Source organism: Artemia franciscana, chromosome 20, assembly GCF_032884065.1.
Source record: "Artemia franciscana chromosome 20, ASM3288406v1, whole genome shotgun sequence".
Classification (NCBI taxonomy): domain Eukaryota; kingdom Metazoa; phylum Arthropoda; class Branchiopoda; order Anostraca; family Artemiidae; genus Artemia; species Artemia franciscana.
In genome coordinates, this window is record NC_088882.1 from 31,300,424 (window position 1) to 31,322,300 (window position 21,877).

The window sequence follows — 21,877 nt, forward strand, 5'->3', positions numbered from 1 at the left end:
ATTCTCGTACTTAGCACTAATCAGTATAAGATAGTTGTCAAGTATGCCATACAAGGATAAGACTTTTTGCTAAACCTCTTCTATCAACAGAATAAAATGCTTGCTCATAACCTATAAAAATGAGGATCAAAGGTGTGTAGTAACTCAGACACTTCTCAATTATTAACGTAAGAGTGAAAATGTGGTTGATAAACCCTCTACCCTTCCTAAAACCGCACTTTTCTTCGCTTATAACTTTATATACAGCATCTTTCAGTAAAAAAGTATCATAAAGTTATTTGCTCCCTAAGGAGACCAAGCTAATCCTTAAATAATTACCACACTCACTCCTATCATCTTTCTTATACAAGAGTTTAATTAGGGTTTTCCTAAAATCACTAGGTACTTCCCCTTATTGAAAAATCATATTCATATTCTTCAATAACTTATTTCTAACCTCAAAGCCACCATATTGAAGGAACTCATTTACCACACTATCAGTATCTGAGGCCATATTATTTTTAAATCCTTTCAGTACTGTTTCTAATACTTCCTCAAAAATTAGATCTTCTTTGATATCCAAGGAATCACACACTTTATCACTTTCCTCTATATCTTTTCCTATGTCTCGATTTTGGTTTAGTACATTCTCAACTTACTTTGTCTATCTCTCTTTAACTTTTTCTTTATCACAAATTGTGGCCCCGTTCCTCTCTTTAACTTGGAACCTCTCAAGTTATTAGTATGCCAGTACAATATTCTACTAGCATGCCGTTTAGATACTTCTCCCATATCCTTGGCGATTTCATCCATGGCTTCCAATTCACACTTTCTTTATTCGTATTTTAATACTTTCTCCACTTCCTTTATTTTTCCCATGTTTTTGTATCATCAATCAATTAGACAATTCTTATACAAACCCCTTCTCCTCTTTATTAAGTATAAAGCTTTTTCACTTATATTCGTAGCTTTGTTCCTAACCTTCTTCTCAAAGACACCATCAGCAACTTCGTAGATTTTTCCCTAAAATTATTCTACCAATCTTCAGCATTTTCAAATTTTAAACTCCCCAGTAAAGTATTCAACTTTTCTTGAAAAATTTCTCTCAAATTTTTGCCCTGGATCTACCAAGATCATAACTTTCTGGGAGGTAGTTACCCTTCTGAAATTTCAGCTTCGCATTAACTTAGACACTAAATGTGATCTTTGCTTTTAAAATGATCTTTGCTTTTAAAATCAATAACATCACTCATATATACCCTCATATCTTTTATTGATCCTGCCAATCTTTGGTTTATAATAATAAAATCAATAAGGTTTGCTCTCTTACTAACACGTGAATACCCCATAAGCTTATAGGCCATTTTATGACCAAACACATTTGGTATATCTGGATTGTAATACATTGAAAAGTTGTGTTTTCAGGTACTGATTTTGAAGTGTGTTTTGAGCAGGTTTGACAAAATTTGTTTTCAGGTTTTGCGTGTTCAATCCAGCAAAACTAAACTTTACATCGTTTTCATCTTTCGAGTTCCATACGTGTTGGACAGGGGTTTCTTAAACTTGTAATAGCAGTGAGGCCCCAATAGATTCCCCCACACAGATAGGGGATATGTTACTGGAGTTACCAATCCCTCAAGATTCTATTACGCGCACCTGTGTCTTGTGTGATACTATAGTACACCTGTTTTTTACGTAGCAGGAGTTGTGTGACTTGTTAAACTTATTGAGCATGACCACGCGTTACTTGTTAAATCTATTGAGAAAGTCGTAGTCTCATGTGTCTTGTTTTGGTTGTGGATTGGTTTTGGCTGAGTGGATTGTTGCGCTGGTTTCAGAACCCTTTGTTTGAGAGGGCGAGGGTTGTAATCCTACTCTACCCAATTATTTAGTTTGGGACGGGGGTCAATGGTGTGACTCTATAAGCTCAGCCAGAGTCGACACTGCTCTAAATGGGTACCTGGAGAAATCTGGGGAAGGTAAACAGGAAGGGTGTATGAAAGCACAGGATGGTTGGCCCCCAACCCCCCCATTGCACTTCCTGGCTGTAGGGCCAAGAAACAGAGATCAGCACCGCCGGTAGGGACTGCAAGGTATAATGCCGTATTCTTTACTTTGTTTTTACAGTGCATGCGTAGGTGCTACGTAATTCTTCATGCGATGTTTTTTCTTCACCTGTTATATTTTCTTCAAGGCGTTTTTCCTTTCAAGGCGATTTTTTTTCTTTCGGGATATTTTTTCCTCAAGGCGTTGTTTTCCTCAAGATATTGTTTTCTCTGAGATATTTTTTCTCAAAATATTTTATTCGAGATGTTCATTTCTTCGACATTTTTTCCTCAGGGGACTTTTACAATCCATTCAAAATAAAGTTTTTTGTCCAGTGTAAGAATCGAACGCAAAACCAGATATTTTCCAAATGATATGGTGGCTTAACCCTCTGTGCAAACTAATCCTTCCTACTTCTTTTGTTCAGGGAAATAAATTAGACGTTATGAGCTATTTCCCTGCTCGGAGAATTTTCTCATAAATTAATAAAGCTATGAATCGCGTGTTTTATGTCCATTCTCGAGAGCTCACTAGAATCCAACAATTCTATTGATTACTGATCTATTAGTAAATTAATAAGGTAAATTTACTCATTGACCTTGTACTATGGGAAAGAAATCACATTCACTTGTGTAAACATAGTTCGAAAAGAAGTGGATTTACCTCAGACACCATCATGCATAAGAACACCAATATAAAAATTACGGAGAACAGCCGCTGGAGGTATTTTCAACCTAAAATAAGCCTAAGCTAAGATAGCTTAAGGAACTATCTTAAACGATTAAATTGCTAAAAATCAAAATTATTAACCAAAATTTAAATAGCTGCAAATTAACATAATTGTGAAGAGAATTTTCAGCCACAAAATGACTATTAGCTTCACAAAAGTATAAAGTCCCACCAGTGCCCCTATTAAGACTGCTCTAAAATAATCAATTTAAACTATTACAAATACCCCTGTTAGTCTTACTACAGCCTTGTCGCATATGTACTCTTACACTTTTAAATAAAACTAAGTTTTTGCACTCATGACTACTAATAGGACTAAACCTGCTCATACCAATGTATTCATACTATGTCTGCCACTCCCACAACTGCTAATACCAATAGCCAACTACTATTCTTACTACTTTTCCAAGTTTATTTCCATGACTGCATCAACTGCTACTGCTCCTACTGTGATACCTCTCGTAATGGTTTCTCTTACAAACAATATTCTTATCACAGCTTTTCTTATAACTGCTACTCCTGTCGAGATCATTGCTACAGGTGTACCTACTGATAGGACTACACATTCTTCAACAACTACTCAGTATCTTCACTTGGCTATTTGTTCAAGGAGGATTTAAAACCTTCAGAATATCGTTTTGCTTGAAAGATCTGCGTGAGAAGAATAATTCGTTCCATCACCCTGACCACCACTATACATCGAATTGAGTTAGTCCTTATCCTAGAAATTGTCGACCAACGTTGACGTTGCTCTAAAGTTTCAATTGCATTATTAATTCAGTTTCTTTTTCCCTTCGTTTTTAGAACCCATTGGATCTTATCAGTTCATTCCATTTATGTTACTGCCTTTTATTTATAGTTTTTTATTAGTCACCCTTGGGATCCTGTCAGCTCTTCAAGGTCACAAATTCTTAGTCCAGGAAAAGAAGCTCTAGCTAGCTTAAACTCCGTAGTTGTTCAAACCAGACAAAGAGTATCAGACGCGGGTTACGGACCTGATGAGATGAGATGCTACTTTGACTACTTTATTTTGAAACATGTTCGGGTTTACTCTGTCCCTTCTTGCCTTTTGGAATGCACTCTGGAAAAAACTCAGGCCTGTGGATGTAGGCCTTTCACAGTACCAAGTATGTACGAGCTTTTTTCTTTTTATGATGCGACTTTCTTTCTTTCTTTTTGCAATGTGAGCCCTATTTAATAATGCAAAAATTATTGTACACATGCTTAGAAAATTTATTTTAATAATCAAATCAAAATTGTTCTATGGTACAGGACTTTAATTGATGTTCCATTTTCTTCATCTTAAGGCCACATAGACTTCCAATAAAAATATTTTCCCATTTGTACCCATCTTAGGTCTTTTCATACTTGAAACCCGTTATTTCCTGGATTTTTGTTTAACTGTTTTATTATTTAAGTGTGAAGCTATTTCTATACAGAAAGAGAAAAGTGGTTTACTAAAACCCCTTAAAGGGCAGTACCACGTTTGTGTTTATGTTGCGAAATTGAATCGTGAAGATTAATGCAAAACTAATTAGTTTAGTTAGGCAATACTTTTCCTCGCAAAATCTAAGGTATTAAAAACCTATTGATTCATGCATATGCATGCAGAGCTGAGTTCACGTGCCACTGGATATCCAACTAGCCACCGGAAAACTAAATTCATCTATGGACGGTTGGGTTAGCAGCCCTCCTCTTGGAATTTATTGCAACGAATTGAACTGGAAATAGAGCCTTGGATGCCCCAAATCCTTTCTCAAATCGACCCAGGCCTGCCCAAGGACGCACTCCTTTGAACATCGCTGACCAATGTTGCCACTTAGAATCTCCTGACACTGAACCAGCCTGGTTCCAAGCTTCTTTTAGCAAAAGAGCTAAAAAGATATAAAGTGAAGATCGCAGAAATAACAGAAACACATCTTACGGGAAGCGGTGAAGAAGATATTGGAAAGAACGGACACCACTTTGGTCTTGCGGAACCAAAGAAGAGGGTGATTTGGCCTTGTTCTCAGCAGCTTTGCCCGAAAAGCCCTATTGTCACTCACACTTATCTCATTTTATGTACTGAGAGCCAGAATTGACGGTAAGTACGGGAAGATAACTATTCTTACTTGCTATACACCATCAAACGATGCTGAAGATGATGAAAAGGACGACTTCTATATGTTGCTGTCCTCTGAGCTCTCCTCCGTGCCACCGCACGACTACCTCACAGTCCAATGAGATTTTAACGCATGCGTCACTAATAGCTCTGGCCTGTTTGATGCGGCTGTTGGACCTGTGATGGTTGACGCTCTGAATAATAATGTTGAGCGACTGCTCAATTGCTGCATCACCCATGCCCTATCAGTCACAAATACTTGGTTCGTGAGAAGAAACATTGCGATGCGCATATGGTGCAGCAATGATGGCAAGAAAAAAAAAGATGCTTGACTACACGTACGATGTGACTACATGTGATGATGGTGATGATGAGTACATGTACGATTACGCAAGCTTACGTCTGTTCAGAACCGCCGATCATTCTGGGGTGCCGATCGTGGCAATACCGACCATCGTCTTGTTTCTTCAAGGATCAAATTCCAGCTGAGGGCCAAAAAAATTAACTCCTCTTCCTCCAAGAAGATAGACACCTCTCGACTAAAGCAAGATCCATCGGTTTTTGAGTGATATATGGTTGAGGCCTCTAACCGCTTCGAGGCCCTCCAGCAGTTTTCAGAATGCGAGTCAGCATAGAGAACTTTCAGGGAGTCTCAGCAGACCCTGGCTCTTGTGCTATAGTGTAAATTTTCACCATCAATGTTTCAAAAATGTAAAAAACTCTTAAATATCTGATTTATTTTTATCTATGACGGTCCTAAAATACCAAAATAATTGTTCAGAATTATTACTACTAACAACTCACTACAGCACCTAGTCACCTGAGGCAAATGCAGTTGTGTATGCTCCTCCATCCCATTCTATTCAAAGCCTCATTTTGCATACCCTCCCAGGAAGTTCCCATTGCCCTTAAATATTTCTTAACAAAATCTCTATCTAGGATCTTGAATCAAAATAGAATAGCTGTGGGCATCAAGTCATGGATAATTGTGGAAAAAGCCAAGACAGATAGTCCAATTGACTGAGAAGCAAACCTGGCATTAATTCTCCCCTTGTTAGGATATTAGGTTAATGTTCTCACTGCAGCTACAGAAGCTGTGGGCTTGAAGCAGCAAAAAAGAAAGAGTGGATCAGCAGCCAGACGTTCGAAGTGATCAGGCAGAGACGGCGAGCGAGACTACAAGGAGATACAACACTCTACAGACAGCTGAACAAACAGCGCAACTCTATGCTTCACAAGGACAAGAAAGACTTCATTGAAGGCAAAGGCGCTGAGCTTGAGTAAGCTGCCCAAAGGAAAGACATAGGCATAAGATTCAAGATGTTGCGTGGGCTGACTGGCCAACACACCATGGCGTCTACAAGCCTTAAAGCAGCGAATGGAGAAACCATATACAATAAGTCCCAATGTCTGGGTCTATGCAAAAACACTTCAATATGCTGCTAAACTCAGATCCACCTGATTGCATTGACCCAGGGCTTATTGCTGCTGCTGCAGGAGCTACCGTTGTCCTCGATGGTGACGAATTTTGGCCACCCCCAACATGCCGGATTAATCCCAGGAAGATCGACGAATGAGTAGATCCACACGGTGAGGCAGATCGTTGAGAAGACAGTGGAATTCAACAAAAAAGCCTATATAGATTTCATTGACTTTCGTTTTGCCTTTGACACTGTTGACAGACCGTCCCTTTGGCTAATCCTGAAAGCTGCGGGCCTGCCCGCAAAGATAGTCAGCCTATTCAATGAACTTTACAGCAGCACAGAAAGTGCCGTCCTGGTTAAAGGGAAGCTTTCTTCTTCCTTCCCCATACAAAATGGAGTACGGTAAGGATGTGCTGCTGCACCTGAGCTGTTTAACTGCGTCATCAATCACATCCTGAACGAGAAGCACCATGCCCACTCTTTCGGCATCAGTTATACCGGGAGGCCTCTGTCCGATGTTGCCTTCGTGGACGATGTAGCTGTCCTTAGTGAAAATCTCGACCAACTTAAATTTGTACTCGAGACGCTCTCCTCCACAGCCTCTAGAGTTAGACTGCAAATCAACTGGAAGAAATCAAATATCATGCCCATATGAAAGACTACATCAGCACCACTCTCAACTGTTAAGATTAACAGCCGAGCCGTCGATGTGGTAAGGCAGTTCAAACATCTCAGATCAATTATATCCTCAAATGGCACACTTGACGATGAAATCTCAGCCAGATCAGCCAAGACAAGCTCTTTGTTCAAACGTCGCCTGAGAGCAGTCTTCCACAAACCGCAAATTAGTCGCCATACCAAAACGAGAATTTTCAACGCCACAGTCTCAAGCATCATGCTGTACTCATCTGAGACATGGCCGATAACACAGACACAGCTAAGAAGGGTCGATGCTGTTCAGGCTAGACACCTACGTCGAGTAGAAGCCTTCAAATGGTATGACAAGATCCTCAATACTGAGATATTGAAGACCTTCAAGCTGGAGAGATTCTCTACCCAAGTAGAAGCCCGCTCTCTAAGGTGGTACGGCCACCTACTCCGTCTCCCACTAAGTACCCCCGCGAGGATCATCTCGGACTTCAATCCCTCGGAAAATGACTTGAAACGCCCTCGAGGATGGCCACGCACTAGATAGGCTGATGTAATAAACCAAAGACCATTCAATCGTAACATCAACCCAAATGAGGCCCCATCCTTAGCCCTGGACAGGACTGCTTGGAGAAGACTGACGGAGTTGTCAACCAGTTCCCCCTACGCTGGTGATCTTGCTGAGCAAGATCGTTAAGTCAAAAGAAAGTAAGTCAAGTTATGTTTTTGCCATACTTTTGCAGATTGCTCTTCCACATTTCTCTCTTTTAATTTTGACAAATTCTACTACCAATTTGGCCCACTGAATAATTGTATATGGCGGATATTTTCATTAAAAATTGAAATCCTACATTGTTTTAATCTCAAGATTTGTGTGTTTATTCAAACTTTAGTCGAATCATTTTGAATAATCAAATTTAATTTTTATTTCATTGGCATTTTTATTTTCAAGATAATTCTGTTGTATTACAACAAGCTGTAATTTTCGCTCCTTCTTGTATTTTTTTTTATCTGACAATTCTGATCTATCAGATTTATTGATGTTTTTTCTATTTATTCTAAAGTATTTTAACATACTTAGTACAAGCAATAGCAGTTCCGGACAGATTCAATTTGGAGCATAGTGATAGAATCTTAACAGATTGCATCAAGAGACAAGGTATTCATTACCACATCGTCTTGGAAGATAGGGGAGTTCCTGACAGATTGCATTGAGCGAGAGGGTAGCCCTCACGCATTGCATTGGAGCATAGGAGGCACTGTACCATATGGCATTGGATCTTATGGAGAAATACGGACATATTGGTATTTTTAGGCGGTTCTAAGGGCGCTAACATATTTTTCTTTGCTTCTATGTCTATTTGAAATACAGACCCAAACAGACATTGATTTTTGGATCCTTTCCAAAATGATATTCCGGCTAGGAGATATAATGAATTATACATTCTATTAAAATATGTAAATACCCCCATATAGAATTTTCTATATGCCTCCTTTGTGATTTTTAATCCCCTACAATGAGCTTCTTTTTTTTTATTTAGTCTGGGGAAAAAAGCGATCCATATAACACATATATTACTTTAACTTTTAATCTCAGCTAATAATATACAAGACATGGACTTGAGCTCACAGTTTAGTTTTATCTTTATGTATTAATTTTAGTTCAAGGTATAAAAGAGGGGTTGCTATAATCTATGGTAAGGGGGAGGGGGAGGGTAGAAATATTAGACAATCTCTCCCTGATTTGCTACAGAATTCCTAAAGGCGTGCCATATCGAATTTTTAGGGGGTTACACACCAAATGGTATGCTTAAATTGAAAAGAAGGGGTCCTATCCGGCATTTTCAGGGTTCCTTGCCTTTAATGTACCTATATTAAATTTCCTACGGACCCCATACGCACATTAAATTTTTTTTGACAAAATCTACACTAATAAAGGTTAAGACATAATCCTTCATAAGCTAGAAGACTCTTTTTAAATCTTTCTAGAAAGATAAATATGACCGAGATACATCTTGGGAGGATTTGAAAATAAACATCGAAAAATAAACATAGTCAAAAAACCACAATAACTATGTCTTTGTTATAAAATAAATAAATGAACCCTCGGGGCTTGTCCCATGATATGTTTGTCCCATGATAAAGTGACTCCATGATAGGTGTAATTTACCGTTCTCGGGATCCGTATCTGGGTATACAGGAAATAATTCTTAAGTTTCGGCATAATATGGATAAGAAAGTGCCCTCTAACATTTTTATTTATTTGGCTTTTTATTTAATAGTGATTTTGTTTATTAGTGTTAATCTTTAGCATTTTTGTTGTATTTTTTCTGTTTTTTTTTTTTATTTCTGTTGTTTTCAGCCAAGTATCCAGGGTGAATATCGTCAATTTGAAAATTTTTATCAAGGAAAAAAGCATGTAGAGAGAAATTTAAGTAAATAGAAATTTAATATAAGGTGGTGAAAATGCTTATCCTACCACATCTTTCTGCTAGTACCGAAAGGGACTTTTCGTCTGCCAATTTAAGCGAAACAAGATTGAAAAATCAACACGACTTGACTACACATAGTACTCTTCTGGGTGCTAGAAGAGTTATTACCAAGCACTGGAAGCTCCCTGAGCATGGTGACACAAACTGACTATCAAAATACTGGAAGAGCGTACATAATATCTGCAACTGCGAGTACAATCATGGTTTCTGACTCAGACTAAACAAAACAAAAAAAATTAACTGAAAGTAAAGAGCAACATTAAAAATTAAAACGAACAGAAATTACTCCATGTACTAAATTGACTGTTCCCTCCGCAACGCCCCGCTCTTTGCGCTAAAGTTTGACTATTTCTCTCAATTCTAGTTTATAAAACAGTAAACAATTTTGGCGTAAAGAGCGGAGTGTTCTCCCCTCCTCAATATCTCGCTCTTTACGTTAAAGTTTAATTTTTTGTTACAATTATTCAAGAATGACTACTGACATTCAATGACGTCTAATCAGAATAAAAGCTTTTAAAAAATTCAAACAATACCCGTATAACTTGCAGTGCCTCCCACGGGGGCTCTGGGGGTTCAATTCATCCTCAAACTGTAGTTGTTAGATCTTTCGACAATGCTGAACAAAATGGCTATCTCAAAATTTTTATTAGATAATTTTTGGGACAAAAGGAGTGGGAGGGGGCTAGCTACCCTCCAATAATTTTGTCACTCAAAAACAGCATAAGAACTTTCTATTTTAGATTAAATGAGCTCTCTTTCGATCATCTAGGATCAAAGGTTCGATATGATCACCTCTGGGGAGAACAACAAGAAAACAAATAAAGACGCATCCGTGACCTTGTTTCTGGCAAAAAATATAAAATTCCACATTTTTGTATATAAACTTGCCTAGTGGCCTTAAACTGCTGGTGACATGGAGCTCAGGTACCCGCACTCCCCACAATCGATAAAATTTATTTATGGATATAGTTGTGTGCACTCATTATTCGCTGACTGGAGGATAATAGTACTTCCAGTGGCTGGTTTTCCTGTGAAGGAGTCAAAGAGGTGAAAGAACTTGATAATATACCTCTCTATAGTTTTTGGAACTAGAACTGGAAGAGATTGCAACCTCTACAGTAGGGTTTTCTAATAAGCTAAATTTCATGGTGTGATTTTCATAAAAATGACTTCATTTCTTAGGGGCGTTCTCCCTTTTTTTTAAATTTAGGCAAATCTTCTTAGGCTCGTAACTTTTGATGGGTAACATAAAACTTAGAGAATTCTATATTTTGAATAAGCACCATAATTCGAGTCTTTTGATGTTCTTTCCGACTTCTTTCCCATTTCTGATTTTCGATTCTTTCCTGTTACTTGGTAAAATAAAAAAATAGGTAACTGATAAGGTTTTTACTGATAGCCTTGTCCACTTCTCAGACACATCGGTGAATAGAAATGGTTTTCTTTTTTGTTCGATTGTTGCCTTCCCTTCCCCCCTAAATTTGTTATCATTGCCCCTTATTAACGAAAGGATGTCTCTGGGTAGGTCATAATTCAGCTAGTCTTAAGTCTTTTGGAAATTAATTTACTTCTACTAAAAAATATAGTAAAACTGAAACTTTCTCTTTCTTTCAATCCATACTCTTCAAATGTTGAGACCAGTCTCAGTTTTGATTGATTGGCAAATTTATTTTTTAGTAAAAAAAGAAGAGATAATTTTTCCTTATCTCGGGTACTAGGGTCTGTTAGTAAATGCATCTGTTTTACAGAAATTTTTTCCACCGCGATAAAATAAAAAGAGATTAAAATGGAGGAAAAAACCACCGAGAAAAATGCCTATAGAATACTTATCGAGGAGGGCTTGGAGTAATAAATCACACTTCTTCTATTCTAAATATTGTATAATCTCCCCCTCCCCCCTCTTCTGTCCCAAATTCTTATTTTAGTAATATTTCTCCTGTAATTTCCACGACTAGGCTTTTGAAACTTAAACCAGCCAACTTTACTCGTAATTCTGAAATTAACATACTTGTTTTTTACGATTTTATATACTAGCCTTAAGCTTAAAATATAATATTCTATTGAGCCCCGTTTGATTTTCAAAAACACTGTAACACAAGAATCTATGAATTTCCACTGAGAGTAATCAACCCCTTACTTAAGACAATAATTTATCGATTATTTTTTTGGAAGTCCTGTACTGTCTTTTTCTTTAATATTTTGAGAAAACGTTCTTGTAATCAAAAATTTGCTATAAATAGATAATACATTAAAATTTGATTTTAGAATATCTAATATTGTTTATGCTATATAACAAAAGAATAAAAAATACTCTATTTAGTTTAGCAAAAGAAATATATATCAAAGTTCAATTGCATTAAATGTTAAGTCTAAATCCATAAAATCATACAATTTTTGAAGGGTTATACCAATTGTAAAGTTATTGAAGAATCAATACAATTGGCCAACCCGAAAGAACTTCCAGGAATTGTCATCACACACTTAAAGATCAAAGTTCCTAAACTATTGCAGTTTCAATTTTCTTCTGCCTGCAAAAGAGATATTCCTCTCTAACCCAAAATACCAGTCAAACGAAGTCTGAATCAAAGGATCTAAAATTTGGCCAGTTTTCTCTGATTTAATTCCCAGAAAATTTAAAATAAAACCTGGTTACTTTTTGAAAAAAAAAGGTTTGGGCCTAAGAAATGGAAAACTTGACGCAATCGAACGTACTATAAATACAAAAATAAAGCTTTTAAAATTGATTGGCTGGATTGAAAATTCTACATTTTTAAAATTTATTCCTCCACGATCGTTCTTGTTTTTAAATATTTTGGACTCTTGCACGGCGTGGATAAAAGCGAAAAAGTCAAAATTAACTTCAAACTGTAGTTCTTTTTTATTTATTTCATTCCAAACTTTTCAGCTTTCTAAACCGTTCCATTAACTTTATATATATTTATGAAAAAATAAGTTTTTACTCGGTTTCTTCTGTCCTACATAATCTCACTTTAAACCCCCTGACTAGAAAAATACCGGAGGCAAGGACGGGTCATAATTGCGTTTAATTGTCTACTTCGTCTTTAATTGGAGTTTCTCTGCTTAAAGAATCACATAAAAATGAACTGGCGAAAAAATATTAACAAAGGATGGTTTAATCAAAAACAAGTGCGGCAAGTACATATATTAAAAGTAATTTGATTGTTTGGATTAAGAATTTGGTTCAGTTTTTGATCATTAGCCTAGCAGTTTTAGGCCTCTTGATCGTGGGAAGGCACAGCACAATAGGGTATAAAATACAACCATGGCGTTACCCTAATTTTTGAATTGGTTGAAGAGGGCAAACAGTAACCAGGGAGGGTGGGAGAGGGGTAATTGGTCTGAAGAAATTAAGTTCCCTTCCCAAGCCAACTGATGGCAAAGATAAATCTAACACATTTTTTTTTCGGGGGAGAGGGGTCAATTTGATCAGGACGCCAATAATGAATTGCCTTGGTACGTTTGTTCTTTTAAAAACATAGCAAGAGCAAAATGAGGGTGCCAAAACAATCTTGCAGGAGAGGGCCCATGACAAATGGCTTTCAAGACCAATTTGGCAAGACTAACGAAATACAAAAGTCCAAAAGATCATATCCAAAACCCGTAAATGGAACAAGAAAGACTGTGAAAAAGCGATAATAGACAAACGCATACGCGTCGTACTTTGATCAGGGGGGACACTAAATATCTTAGGATGAATAGGAAACTCTTCTCTCTCTCTCTCTCTCTCTCTCTCTCTCTCTCTCTCTCTCTCTCTCTCTCTCTCTCTCTCTCTCTCTCTCTCTCCTCTCTCTCTCTCTCTCCTCTCTCTCCTCTCTCTCCTCTCTCTCTCTCTCTCTTTCACCATTTCAAGACAAAATGTCTTGTCCAAGATAAGATTTTACGTCTCCCCGAAACTTACCCTTTGCCTGGAGATTTGACAAGTGTCAACCCCCGCTATTGTTACCTCTGAAGACACAGTTTTTTTTGTTTTTTTTATGTTACCAGGTGTTCACTATTGACAGAACGTGTGATAATATTCCAGTTTGTGGACTGTGGTGTTGTTATCTAAGAGGTTGTTACAATGAAGCAGGTACATTGACCTTAACAGACATTAAATAAAATAAAAAAGTTTTTTTTTTAACTGAAATTAAGGAGCGACATTAAAACTTAAAACGAACAGAAACTACTCCTTATATGAAAGGGGCTTTTCTTCTTCAGCGCCCCGCTCTTTACGCTAAAGTTTTACTCTTTCTCTCAACTTCTCTAAACTACTTTTTAAAAGAGTAAAAAACTTCAGCGTAAAGAGCGGGGCGTTGAGGAGGAGAAGTCCTTTTCATATACGGAGTAGTTTCTGTTCGTTTTCAGTTTTAATGTCGCTCCTTACTTTCAGCTAAAAAAAACTTGTTTTTTTTATTTTCTCATAAAAGAGATATTAACTTCTGATTACCAATCCAATGAGCCCCCTCTGAAGTCCATACGATCACTCTTTCTATATAAACCTTATATGCCCCCAGAGCATCCTTGTCCTGAAGGCTGTAGGGGGGGGGGGTCGTCATCCTCAAATAAATGAATTCTGGACCTTTCAGTTATGTTAAACAAAATGGCTATCAGAAATTTTGATCGGATGTGTTTAAGAAAATGGTGGGCGTGGGAAGGGGGCTAGTTGTCCTCCAATTACCTGCGACTATTAAAAAAGTTGTCATTTCTTTCAATGTCCAATCGAATGAGCTCTTTCTGAAGTTTCTACGACAACAAATGACCATCTCAAAATTTCTATCAGAAGAATTTTGGAAAAATACGAGGTGTGGCGGAGGGGGTATCCACCTCCTGATCACTCTGAATCCTAGAAAGAGGATTAGAACTTCTGATTACTAATCCACTAAGCCCCCAAAGTTTGTACCTTATATGCACCAGGCACAACTTACAACCCTTTCCCTTGAGGGCTCTGGGGAGGTGGTCATCTTCAAAATATAATTTTCGGACTTCTCACTTACGCTGTATTACGTGGCTATCTCAAAATTTTGATTGGATGTGCTTGGAAAAATGGTGGGCGTGGGAGGGGGTTAGTTACCCGTAAATAGTGACGAAAATCACACTGTCTTCCCAGACAAACACCAAAAACAAGAAGAACAGTAGGGAATTTCTCAAGACAGCGGGAAACAAATTAGTTTGAATATGTCGGCCAAGGGCCGTCTTCAGCAATACAAAGATATATAAGAAGAAAAAAATTACAACAGGATAAAATCAATAAAACTAAAATGGAATTTTTTTCAAAATAGTCCAAGCATCCATGCCTCTGCAAAGCTCAACCAGGACTGATAAATAAATTGTGATGAAAAGAGGCAATTCATTGAAATGAAAGAGCATGGCTTAAAAACACGTTTTTATTGTCAACCTTGCTTTTCTGGCTACCGATCTCATAGGTGTATTTGTGACAGGTTCTGTGTTAATATCTATTGTTTTTTTCTTTTTTAATATTTCGTTAGATCATTTTTAATTAAATTTGTGTAAAGAGCTTTCAGTGAATCTTCTCTCAAGTCCCTATTTAAGGAAATATTATTATTAATCTTAAGTCTAATTTCAATTACTTCTCGAACTACTTTCTTTTTGCCTAAATCATTGCTAATAAGGGCGGATTCTTCAAAAAGTATTTTGTGGCTATGATTTTCAAAAACATGGCTTCTTAAAGCAGAATCAAAAGAAACAGAAGTAATATTAGAATTCAGAGCTTTGGTGATATCATCTTTATGTTGTTGTAGGCGTTTCTGGAAATTCCGGTGAGTTCTCCCTACATAGAAATTGCCACAGTCACATGGTATTTGATAGATATCTCTTTGGCGAGTAACTGGAGTCTTATCTTTACCAGAATTTAGGAGATTTATGATTTTCAAATTATTGGTAAATACAACATACAAATTATTTTGTGTGCATACTTTTTTAACATTGCTAGTGATTTTTGGGATATATGGGAGGTAAATTTTGTTTTGAACTACTGTCTTAAAATTTTTATCGGATGCATTTCGGGAAAACACGACGTGTGTGTGTGTGGGGGGGGTCCAGTCTGATAACTTTGTCTCCCAACTTTATCCCCAGGGCGTTGAGGGGTTGTGTCTACCCTGGAGCCAATATTGTATGTTTTTTGGACAATTCTGAACGAAAGCACTATCTCATAATTTCAATCAGATCCTTTTGGTGAAAAGAAGGGCTGTCATGGAGGGGGGGGGATAAATGCTCTCCATCACTTGTGACTCTTAAAAAGGAACTAGAACTTCGAATTTCCAGCCAAATGAGCCTCTTCTAAAGTTAAACAACCATCCCTTCCATAGGAACGTTAAATGTCCCCACGGCATAACTTAAAACCCTCACCCCCAGGTTCTCTTGGTTTTATCAACCCCAAAAGCCTTGTTACATGATCTTGGGACTATTATGAATACAAAGACTGCCTCAAAATTTCTATTGAATGGATTTCGCGAGAACACGACGTGTGACAGAGAGGGTGGGGTGGTAGCTTCCCTCTGATCAATTTGACTCTTAAAAAAGGCACTAGAAATTCTGATTACCAATTCAATGAGTCCCCCCAAAGTATATACGACCACCCTTTCTATGAAAACCTTATGTGTGCCCAGGGCATAACTTACAGCATCTACTGTGAGAGTTGTGGGGGCAGGTTGTTGTCGTAAAAGACACAATTTCCACACCTTTCAACTACAATGAACAAAATTGGCATCTCTAAATTTCGGTGGTATGTCTCTAGGGAAATGATGAGTGTGGAGGAGGGCTAGTTGCTCTAAAAGCCCTTTTGACTGTTAAATAGCCCACTGTAACTTGTATTTTCAAATCAAATGAGCCCGATCTGAAATCTATACGACCACCCATTCCATTGGACCTTATATGCCCCCACGGCAGGACTTAAAACCCTATCCCCAGGGTACTAGAGGGTTGAGTCAACCCTCGAGGAATTGTTATATGTATTTTGGACTATTTTGAGGAAAATTGCTATCTCACAATTTCAATCAGAGTCGTTTTGTGAAAAGAGGGCGATCCGGGGGCTGGGGGACTGGGAGCCTCACTTTTTACTCTGAAAATGGAACTAGAACTTCCAATTTTTAAGGCCTAGCCGAAGTCCAGACATCTTACTCCCTAGTCAATTCTTTTTCAGATGCAGCAAATCAGTCAAAGACAAAGTTATCAGTTTTCTATTCAACTCAAGGGGTTTGTCACTCAAAATTGCGATTATTGTATTGTTATTCTTCGTAATTTGGCAAGTAAATAGGCAAATTTATTTGTAAGAGAACTGTTATTCGAGGAGAAAATTATTATTCGAGGAGGTTTTTTTTTTGGGGGGGGGGTGTCAACTCTTACGCAAGAAATACTAGGAAAATATGGGAAAATTGAGCATTTTGCAAGGTTTGGGGGAGGTAATCCCTTCCCTGTGTGCGTGACTGTGGCCTGGTTATCATTAGTTGCCAGGGTGGGGTAAAAACTTGTGGAAATTACAAATAAAAATAACGTGTTTTTGGGTTTTTACTTTATGCAGGCCTACTTACACAAATAAAATTTAAGTAATTGCTTGCAGCGAAGTGACCTATTTAATTTATTTTATTTATCTATACGGGCCCATAAAAAAAAACTCTGAAGCTTGAGTGCTGCTTGTGTATTTGTATTCGGATAAGACATCTAAATTTGTATTCGGATAAGACAATAATTACACATGATAGCTACCTACACCTAGCATATTTAGATTCATATAAACGGTTCCCTTATCTCCATACTTCTTGGCAACCTTCCGTCGGCAATTTCTGGTAACAGCGGTTACAACTAACTAATATTTCACTGAACTGCTCAAGAACAATCCGAGTCGTTAGTCCCTTGGTCTAATTCACGTATTCTCACGCGCTGCGATAACAGCTTTGTCTAGCTTTTGAGGGGAATTTTCGACTTCAGAACTCAAATATGTAAAGCATTTGAAGGGACTGCAGCCAGCAACTATCAAACAGTTCGTGGTAACGAACTAGTAAGGAGCGGTCCGGCTCAATAGTAACCGAAACTCTTAAAAAATGGAATTTTGATACCAATAGTCACATCAAAAGAATCGCATTATAATGCTGATTTTAAATATACAAGTTTCGTCAAGATCAGTTATACCAATTAAAAGTTACGAGCCTGAGAAAATTTGCCGCATTTTGGAAAATAGGGGAAAACACCCCCTAAAAGTCATACCATCTTAACGAAAATCACACCATCAGATTCAGCGTATCAGAGAACCTTATTGTAAAGGTTTCAAGCTCCTATCTATAAAAATGTGGAATTTCGCATTTTTTGCCAGGAGACAGATCACGGATGCGTTTTTTTTTTTTTTTTTTTTTTTTTTTTTTTTTTTTTTTTTTTTTTTTTTTTTTTTAGGGGTAATTGTATCGACTGAGTGGTCCTAGAATCTTGCGAGAGGGCTCATTCTAACGGAAATTAAAAGTTATTTTTTCTTTTTTTAAGTGACCAAAATAATTGGAGGGCACCTAAGCCCCCTCCCACGCTCATTTTTCCCCAAAGTCACCAGATCAAAATTATAAGATAGCCATTTTATTCTCCATGTTCGAAAAATCTAATAACTACGTATTTAGGGACGACTTACTCCCCCACAATCCCCGTGGAAGGGGCTGCAAGTTGAAAATTTTGACCTGTGTTTACATATAGTAATGGTTACTGGGAAGTGTACAGACGTTTTCAGGGAGATTTTTTTGGTTTAGAGGGGAGAGTCGAGGGGGGGGGGTTACGTGGGAGGATATTTCCATGGAGAGACTTCTCATGGGGGAAGAGAATTTCAATGAAGGGGGCGCAGGATTTTCTAGCTTTATTTGAAAAAACAATAAAAAAATAAATATGAAAAAAATTTTCTATTGAAAGTAAGGAGCAGCATTAAAACTTAAAACGAACAAAAATTATTACGCATATGAGGGGTTTACCTCCTCGTTATACCTCACTCTTTACGCTAAAGTATTTTTAGTAATTTCAACTATTCATTCTACGGCCTTTGTGATTCAGAGGTCATTCTTAAGGATTTGGGGCACAATCTAAGCTTTAGTGTAAAGAACGAGGGATCGACGAGGGTTGAACCCCGTCATATACGCAATAAAAACATACGAATATAGAATTTCGTTACGTAAGTTAATTAGTAAGTTACGTATATTTTTTACCAATGAGAACGTTTGTAAGAAATTAAAAGTTCTAGTTGCTTCCTTAAGTAATTAAAAACTTGGAGGGCAACCTCCTCCTTCACTTCTTTTTTCTCAAAATCTTCCGAATAATTGCAATTATTTAATATGCAAATTTTGTTTTAATTATTTATGTGCGGAGAGCCAAGATAAAAACATGCATTAATTCAAAGACGTGCAGAAATTAAATAAAAAAAAACAAGTTTTTGTAACGGAAAGTAATGAGCGACATTAAAACTTAAAACGAACAGAAATTACTCCGTATATGAAAGGGGCTTTTCCTCCTCAACGGCTTGCTTTTTACGCTAAAGTTTGACCCTTTCTCTTAACTCTACTTTTTAAAGCAGTAAGAAACTTTAGCGTAAAGAGCGGGGAGGAAAAGCCCCTTCCATATACGGAGTAATTTCTGTTTGTTTTAAGTTTTAATGTCGCTCCTTACTTTGCGTTACAAAAAGTTGTTTTTTCATTTAATATATTATAGAATTGAGCTTCTGATTGTTGAATAGAATATTTTTTGCTCTATTTTTGATACCCCACAACAACAATGTCAAGTGTAGCAATCTAGAATGCAAACCCGAAACAGGTTTTATAATTACTTTAGAATTATAAAAAAATAATTGTCGGCTTTAAGATTTGATTAGATCAAAATATTCACCAGATTTTTTTCTATCTATTAAAATAATAACGGCCGAGATCACTATGTCGGGAACGTCAGGTAAACTCCAAATGTTTAACATTGGAGGTATAGGAAGACTCCTTGAGAGTCCGTTCTGCCTTAGCCAAATAGGCTTTCTCTATGGTTTATACAACCATCCCTTCCATAAAAACATTAAATGCCCCTGGGACATAACTTACAACCCTCGCCCCCAGGCTCTGGGGGTTTGTTTTAACTCCAAAAGCCTTATTTTACGATATTTGGACTGTTAGAAGTAAATTAGTGATCTCAAAATTCTTTTTAGACGCATTTCGAGACAACGCGAAGTCTCTGTTTGTGTCTGTGGGGGAGAAGGGGGAAGCTACACTTCGATCACTTTGACTCTTAAAAAGGACACTAGAGTTTTTGATTACCGATCCAATGAGCCCCCTCGGAAGTGTGTATGATCACACTTTGTATAAGAACCTTATTTGCCCCCAAGGTAGAACTCATAGCCCTTGCCCTCGGGGCTGTGGGTGTTTATCATCCTCAAAAATATAATTTATGGACCTTTCAACTACGTTGAACACAATAGCTATCTCAAAGTATTGATCGGAAGTGCTTAGAAAATAAAGTGCGTTAAGAGGGGCATTTACCCTCTTATCAGTTTCGACTATTGAAAAGGGCACTAGTCATCTCAATTTCCAATCGAATGAGCCATTTTTGAAGTTTCTATGACAACCCTTTCTATAAAAAAAAAAAACTTTATATACCCCCAGGTAATAACTTGCAACACTTGCCCTGAGGGCTGTGAGATGTGAGAAAGACATAATATCTGGACCTTTCAGTTACTTTGAACAATATGGCTATATTAAAGTTTTGATCGGAAGTATTCGGGGAAATGATATGCGTAGGGGGAGCATTTGCCCTCCAATCACTTTCGATCATTAGAAAGGGCACTAGCTCTCTCAGTCTCCAGTCTAATGAGTCCTTTTTGAAGTTTCTATGATAGAGTATTCTATAAGCGCCTTATATGCCCCCAGGGCATGACTTACAACCCTCGCTCTGAAGGCTCTGGGGGGGGTTTCATTCTCAAAAACATAATTCCTGGACCTTTCATCTATGCTGAACAAAATGGCTGTCGCAAAATTTTGACTGGATGTTTTTGGAAAATGGTGGGCATGGGAGGTGGGTTAGTTGCCCAATCCAATCACTTTTGACTATTAGATGGGGCAATTACCCTTTCAATTTCCAATTGAATGAGCCCTTTTTGAAGTTTCTAAAACAACTCCTTTGGTACAAATTGTCCCGGTCTAAGAAAAAAAAAATAATACATTATGCCAACTTCGCTATTTCCTTTGGCAGCGCTGTTGCAGCACTCCTTTATACCCTAGTATCGAGAAAACTTATCTGAGTCACTAATATCTCCGTCAATCGGTTATACAGATGCATTACTACTATAACTGATACCGTGTATTAGAACTGATACACCTAGTAACTTGCCATGTAATGAGCGACTAATATTCTATTATTAATACCTTCACATCCCAGACAAAACTTAGCAGCTCGTCGCAAGCCCTAATCCTCGTCTATTTACCCCATCCTTCCTTCCTGAGTAAATAAATCTATATCACCTAATTTCATGCTTCCTACCACTGGGATATAAGTTTCAATAACTCCAAAAAAGTCATTTTGAATCGTCTTTATTCACCGGCCGAAATGTCGATATGATAGTTATTTTTTAACGTTGTAACATTCCAAGTTGCAATTTTGAGATTCATTAAATCATCGAAATTATTTTTGCCTCAGGAAAAGCAATGGCCCTGAATACTACTACAAGACAGGAACAACACATCTTCTAAGTCGAAACTGAAGCGCTTATATCGGCTTAGAACTGGACAGTGAAATCCTGGGCCCATCTTGGTCACAACATTGTTTTCAGCACTTGCTGATGCTCCTTTGTTAATTAGAGTCAAAATCATGCAGAGGCAATATCAAGTCAATTACCTCTGACTCATTATATATTAAATAAAAAAGAATAAGTTTTTTTTTTAACTGAATGTTAGGAGCGATATTTAAACTTAAAACGAACAGAAATTACTTCGCATATGAAAGGGGTTGTCCCCTTTTCAACGCCCCACTCTTTACGCTAAAGTTTGACTCATTCTCTTAAATCTACTTTTTAAAACAGTGAAAAACTTTAGCGTAAAGAGTGGGGCGTTGAAGAGGGAACAGCCCCTTTCATATATGGAGTAATTTCTGTTCGTTTTAAGTTTAAATGTCGCTCCTTACTTTCAGTAAAAAAACGTTTTTTTTAATTTAATTCCTGAACGTTTTTGAATTAATGCATGTTTTGATTTTGGCTCTCCGCACATGAATACTTGGAAGGAAATTTGCATAATTTTTTTGGCTAAATGGCTATTTCTCAGTTTTGATCGGACGATTTAAAGAAAAAAGGAGTGGGGGAGCAGGCTTAGTTGCCCTTCAATCTTTTGGTTACTTAAAAAGGCAACTAGAATTTTTAATTTCTGACGAACGTTTTTATTAATAAAGAATATACGTAACTTCCGAATTAACTTTCGTAACGAACTTCTATATTCGTCTATTTCTATTAC

General features: G+C 37.3%; 1 protein-coding gene across 3 annotated transcripts in view; it reads left to right on the plus strand.

The window, feature by feature from the left end:
• LOC136040117 (pickpocket protein 28-like) overlaps nt 1–21,877 on the plus strand; it is a 137,792-nt gene that overhangs the window by 74,599 nt on the left and 41,316 nt on the right. For all 3 annotated transcript variants that reach the window (XM_065724215.1, XM_065724214.1, XM_065724213.1), the window contains one exon: nt 3,614–3,881. In XM_065724215.1, the coding sequence (XP_065580287.1) occupies nt 3,614–3,881 (268 nt within the window). The remainder of the gene's footprint in view (nt 1–3,613; nt 3,882–21,877) is intronic.